At 40.5% G+C, this 6,875-nt stretch overlaps 1 gene segment (V, D, J or C); it reads right to left on the reverse strand.

Annotated features, from left to right (window-relative positions):
* Window positions 1–1,160, reverse strand: part of LOC108522152 (Ig heavy chain V region 5A-like) — a 13,979-nt gene extending 12,819 nt beyond the window's left edge. The window contains 1 exon segment of the V gene segment in view: window positions 1,013–1,160. Within this exon segment, the coding sequence occupies window positions 1,013–1,058 (46 nt within the window).
* Between the last annotated feature and the right edge of the window lie 5,715 nt (window positions 1,161–6,875).

Consider the following 6,875-nt stretch of genomic DNA (forward strand, 5'->3'; position numbering starts at 1 on the left):
AAGCAGAAAACTAAAATTTTAAAGGAAGAACGAACACTACAAAGAAAGAACGAAGTCTGCGAGCAAAAGGAGCACCAGGTCAGTGTGATGCTGATGGGCGTTAGTGTCAGGAGAAGGGTCAGACGAGAAACCTGTGAGCTTCTACATGACACTGACCCTGGCCCAGCCTCTCTATTGCCTGCGATCAGCATCCCAAAGACTGTTCTAGTCCAGGAATCTCCCTGAGGTTTCTGTCCTGGGTCTGATTGGAGAAAACTCACCAGGCACCCCTGAGCTTCCTCAGGACTCTGATCCTGGTGAGGACTTTTCATCTCTGTAAGCAACAATCTGCATTTTGTGCATATGAAAATAGGTTATCATAATAAATAGTCATTGAAAAATATGTAGAGATGACATTACTAAGCACAGAGTTCTGAACTCAGAGAGGTTCACTAGAGGAACTGTGAAAAGATGGCGTCCCACATCCTGACAGGAAATCAGGCTCCGTGTGCACCGGCCTCTGGGTTGACTCTGATCGGTGGGTCCCGAGCGCCCCCTGGTGGCCCGGCGCGCCCCTGCAGGGAGGTTTGTGTCTGGGCTCACACCGACTTCCCCTCACTGTGTCTCTCGCACAGTAATACACGGCCGTGTCCTCGGCTCTCAGGCTGTCCATTTGCAGATACAGCGTGTTCTTGGCGTTGTCTCTGGAGATGGTGAATCGGCCCTTCACGGAGTCTGCATACCTTGTGCTACCCCCACCACTATTAATGTATGAGATCCACTCCAGCCCCTTCCCTGGAGCCTGGCGGACCCAGTGCATGTAGTAGTCACTGAAGGTGAAGCCGGAGGCTGCGCAGGAGAGTCTCAGGGACCCCGCAGGCTTTGCCAAACCGCCCCCAGACTCCACCAGCTGCACCTCACCCTGGACACCTGCAAACAAAAAGACACCGAGGTCAGAAACCGCCAAATGTATCCACTGTTCCTCTCACTCATGTCCCCTCACACACAGAATTTCTACTTCACCCTCAATTACCTTTCAAAAGAGCAACAAGGAAAACCCAGCTCAGCACAAACTCCATGGTGTGTTCTGTGTGTTTAGTGCTGATGGCCAAACAGAAACACCTGGGAATTCTGGGCCTGGGCTCCTCTCCCAGAGCTGCAGGGTCAGGGCTGGGCTGCTTTTCATCAGCAGAGGGAGGGACCTATTTGCATGTCTCTTGCTATATAGCAAGCTCTGGGGTGGGACGGCTGAGGAGAAGGCAGTGCTGAGAGCGGATGAGAGTGTCCCGGAAAACACTGGAGTCAATTCTATCTCTCAGGAAATATAACTTCAGATTATGTGATTGTGCCTTGATAATCATTTAGTATTCATCATCTTATTTAATTTTTACATACTTGTAGAATGTACTTAATGCAAGTGTGAATGTCACATGTTTAGAGAAGATAATTACATGCAGAACGGAGCAGCTGTGCAATGTGTCCAATATCACACATCTGGACAGGGTTAGCTCTATTATCTGTGCCTGTGACGCTAAACACTGGAGGAGTCGGCTCCCCTGAGACTGCTCCAGGGTGGTGTGCGACATGCCTAGAGGGGTTTTCAGGATGTCCCACCTGTCATAACAACTTTATGGAATTTTGCCATTTGTAGTGTTTACCTGAAATACACAATCAGTGTTCACATGCGCGTATTGTCAGGAGTCCGTGATTATTCAAGTGTCAATATTTATCTCTTTCTTGTTTTTTCTCAGCCAATATATTCATTTTTGTTGCTGCTTTATTAACAGTCAATTAATAATGGAAACAAATTGATAGTGCAGCATTTGGGAAACGTTGATATATGTGTGCAGTCATTGAGTCAGCACTTCAATCATGCTGTTAGCAATTAAATTAACCTCTATTTTCTTTCTCTCACTTCTCTGTAATTTCATTTAACTACCTTGTTACTCTTACCACCCTTTTCATAGGAAATTCAGAACTTCTTCATGTTAATTTACAATAGTTGCATCTTCTACAATTTATACGAATAAAATCACATGAGATTTACTGTGAATTCATCAGCTTCCTTCACTCACCACAATTATTATATAATATTCTCATGTTCTTATGTGAATGAGGCATGCCTTGATTTCAACAGTTCATCGTATTTTGCTACATTAATATTTCTCAAATTGTTTAACAATGCACCAAATAATGGTTTCTTGGTATGTTGTCTCAGTTTCTGAATTTTATTTAGAAATTAGATACTAAGCATTATAATGTAAAAATTGAGAAATTAATCTTATTCTGACCTCGTTAACAAAAATGATGAATAACTACAAAAAATAAACCTTCAACATATCTGAGTTGATGTCACAGAGAAAAAAAAATTCCCTGTATTCTGAGAAAATAGGGGCCTGCAGAGAAAACTAGGGTCCACTTATTAGAGTAACTGAGGCAGGTGCCGCTCATGGCATAGTATTGAAGATAGGAAAAATCTAACCTGGAAAGGTTTCATGAGTTGTTGAGGACGTGTGTGCTAATCTTGTGAGAGTGTGACACTCCCAGCACTTGCAGGTTTTTCCTACAGGATTGGGGAACTCCCCAGACAACTCACCCACCTGCTGTCCTGTGGTGTGGACTGGGCAGGAAGAACAGCAACTCCTTTCAATGCTGAATCTCCCTTCACTATATGTGGGAGACATTTATTAAATCTTGTGTCCTTCAGGCACTGGTAGAATCAACTAGAACACAAGGAAACAGAGGACACCAAGGAAACTCTACCCAGAAACACCTCCCATCTCTTTCCTGAGGAATGAAATCCTGAATCTGTCGTGTAAGGACAGTGGGTCAGAAGCTGAGGACACTGATGGAAATCCACTGTGGCTGGGAAGAGACACTCTGACACTGGGGAAGGGAAGGAACAGAAACACTTATAAGGCCATGCTTCAGAGCCAGTCACACCACCCATAGCTAAGATGGCGGCTTAGTCAGAAGGTTGGAGAACGTGCCCCTGTGTCCAAGCCCCTTCACCACACAAACAATCACCAAGTAAAAGTGTCAGCAGGATGCACCTGCCACAGCTGAAAGAGGCTCTCTGGGGGGAATGAAATGTGAAAACCCAAAGCCAAACAGGGACACAAAGGCAGGTATCCCTGGAGGAACTTGAACCTTTTGTGAACAGGAGAAGCTGACTTCAACTCTGATAGCCGTTGCAACCATACACTTGAAATCCAACCCTGAGTAGACTCACAGAAACGTGGTTAATAAAGGCCCAGCAGAATGTAATATGTGATCACCTTCTGGAAGAAAAAAATAAATCCAAGAAAATAAATTATCAGTGAAATGCAAACTAAAATTATACATGCATTTCATTTTTATAAAAATGTGAAAGCAAATAAAATTATGTCATTAAAGAAAATCCTGAGATAATTTGTCAGCAGATTCATATTTCAGGGCACATGTTAGCAAAGTTTCTTTGTGAGTAGCCATGTGATATGCACTCAAAATATAGATCTATACAAAGAAATTAAGATTGTAAAAAAAGGGAAATTCAAGACGAAGTACAGCTATTATCTTTGTAATTGCTATAACACACGACTATATAAAGCGATAAAAATATATGTTATATTTTATATGTAATTGCAAACTGAGGATAAACAAGAAAGAGTGGTGAGAAGGAGGAATTCAAAGCACACAGCTAGATTATCTCTGTACTTCATATCAAGGCCATCACAGTATCTGCATTAGTATCTAATTATACACAATTCTTTTTGTAAACCTTACGGTAACCAATACCATATTTATAAAAATTGAATTAAATAATTAATAGAGAAACAATCATTATGAAATGCTAATTTAAACAAAAAATAACAGAAAATTAATATCACTTTTAAAACAGAATTTATTATAGTTGATTTAAAAAAAACAAGACCCAACTATTAGCTTTGTACAAGAAAGTTATCCTACGTATTCACAAATAGAAAAGATAAAGATGGGAAAACATGGATTATGAAATCATGAACCAAAAGAAAGCTATAGTAGCCATGTAAATTGCAGACAAAGTGGACATCAAAAAACACTTTTAGGACTTAACAGGGATATTACATAGAACAAAGTGACCAGTTTTTTAAAAGACACACAAAAAAACTTAACAAATGTATAATAGATGAAGAATCCACCATTGGTTGTGATTTACAGAACAAACGTGATAAAAGAAGTAAAGATGTCAGTGAGAGCATGCACGTAAGAGTGCATGTAAGAATTTCCTCTTGAATTTCTCTCTGTTGCCGCCCACACCAGCCCCGGTCCTGGAGCCTGCTGGACCAAGCTGATGCTGCCGTCAGTGAAGGTGAATCCAGAGGCTGTGCAGGAGAGACTCAGAGAACTGCTGGGCTGTACAATTTTTCCACCTCAGGCTCCACCAGGGAACTTCGCACAGGTGTTCCGCAAACACAGAACAGACTGAGAACAGCCCCATGTGGAGCAGCCATAGCTGGACCTGATTCACAAGGGGCCCTGATACTGAGGGTGATGAGGAGGGAAGCCCAGATCAGTGCAGACCCCACGATGCGGACACCGAGGAAGGGCACAGACATGGGGTGGCTCCTCACCAGGGCCTGAAGGAACAGGGGATGAGCTGCCTTTCATGAGGAGGGGAGGGGACACATTTCCATGTCTTTCTTTTTGTGGTCATGGGTGCACCGCTCAGCATTGCTCATCCATCCTCTCTGTCTCCATTTCAGAGGCGGCAGAGTTAAAGGATTCCTGGGTCTGGATGCACAGGGTGAATCTGCCAATTACTCTTTTTTACTCTCTAGTGTGAACACTGTCCAGGTATCTTCATAGCAGCAAATATTATCAACAAATAAGACCAGTAAGAACATAAGAAATACATTTCCAGAGAAAACAGACATCTGTCTGTAATCAGTACATTTAGAGCTGCAAACCACTGTTCCTGACAATGAATCCAAGTTATGTTAAAATGAAAAAAAAAAAAAATGCCTATCTACACCTTGTCAGGAAAGAGTTTTGTAATTACCATTATCTTGAGATCATTTTGCACAAAATTATTCAACATTGGATATATGTGTTTGTGTCAGGAAACAGTCAATGTGGAAATGTTTGCACTTATCTGAGTGAAGTGTTCACATGGAGACATGTTTGCTTGTCTGAGACAAGAGTCCACATGAGGAAATGTCTGTTTTCTGAGGAAAGAGTAAATGGAAGGACATATGTGGTGGTCTGAAGGAAGAGTCCATGTGGGGTCATGTGTGTTTGTCTGAGGGAAGAATCCACATGAGGAAAGGTGTGTTTGTCTGACAGAAGAGCCCACATGCTGACAGGTGTGTGTACCCATCTGAGGGTAAATGCACATTCAGGGACAGTGTATGTCTGAACTGAGCTGAAGTTTGGGGAAAACTTTTCTCAACCAAGGAAAGAAAGGAATGCTCTAGGTTGTTTGCTTGTCAGGAAGGAAAAACCTGGGTCACGTAGAAAATTGATTTTGTCTTATTTAAAGGTCTTCATTGAATGGAAACATCATATATGCAAGTCAGGAAAACTACTTCATTCTTTGTTGCATGTATCTCATAACATTCCCACACTCCCAAATATGTTACTAGATAATTTTATGGAGTATGCGTTTAATCCAGGGGTTAATGAACTGCTAAATATACTTTAATTGTATATATTTAGGTTTATATTTTCCATCACAAAATTATGAGCTTAGAAAATTAATTGTTTCACTTCTCAACCATTGCATATCACTAGAATATTCTTACTCTTCTTAAACTGAGCCTGTTTTACTTATTTTACACCCACCCTCTAAATTCCTGGAACATCCTGTTTACTTGACTCTAGTTTTGGCTTTTACAGAATTTCAAACAAATGAAACGATACCGTGTAATTGAAATGACTTCACAGAAGAAAGTGGAAAATGAAGTTACTGACCTAAGTAACTTTGAAAGTAAGGAGATTCTGTAAGTTTAAATTGTAAAGAGACCACACATAAGCACTGCATTGTAGTAGATAAACATGTTTCTTACAAGGGTACAACTTTACATTTCTGATGCTGCTCCTCATGTGTCCTGAAATTGTGCAGCTAAGTAATAAAATGGCATGTGGTGGAATGGGGTTTCTCACTTTGTGTGGGTGGTTATAGACAGTCAAGGCAGGAAGGCTAGAAAGGTCCATGTGGTAGCATAGTTGGGTGGAGAGTCCAATGTCTTCTCATTTTTAATGTAATCAAGTTACAGAAGATTAGATACATAAACAGTTTTGAAGTGTCCATAAACATGGTTCGTATAAACATGCACATTTACTAGGCCAATTCTTTGAGAGGTCCTAGAAGTACTTACACCTCATTAACAACACACATACCCAGTATCACAATATTTTATTGTAATATTATTCTTTAAAATCAGAAACAAGCACTCTTTATAAAAATGGCTAATTCTATGTATGAAAAATGTAATATGGAAAATGAGCTTAGAATTTATTATAATAACCAGGAACCAGGGAAGTGTTCAAAAACAAAAGGATGAGGTGGGCTGTAAAGATGCAGGATCCAAACTAAATCAGTGCCCAGCACCTAATAAAGCTGTGGTAATTTGAACAATAAAATGAATAATGTAGCATGGATCTTTTTCAGACTATGAAATAGACATCCGTAAACCAATATGGATATTAATAGATGATTAAATAAATAAACAACGGGAAGAAGAACACATCTCCTTACAGAAGTGTTCCAAATATCTCAGGAGGATAGTCCTCCAATCAGTAGGTGAAAGTTAAACACTCATGAGCTGATTGTGGCCTGAGATTAGAGACATGGAAAAATCACTAATAGTGCATTTTATAATGAGACTTCACATATAATGTCAAATGCAAGATTTATGAACGATTTTTTTTTTTTT

This window comes from Rhinopithecus bieti, unplaced genomic scaffold, assembly GCF_001698545.2.
Source record: "Rhinopithecus bieti isolate Rb0 unplaced genomic scaffold, ASM169854v2 scaffold_64461, whole genome shotgun sequence".
Classification (NCBI taxonomy): domain Eukaryota; kingdom Metazoa; phylum Chordata; class Mammalia; order Primates; family Cercopithecidae; genus Rhinopithecus; species Rhinopithecus bieti.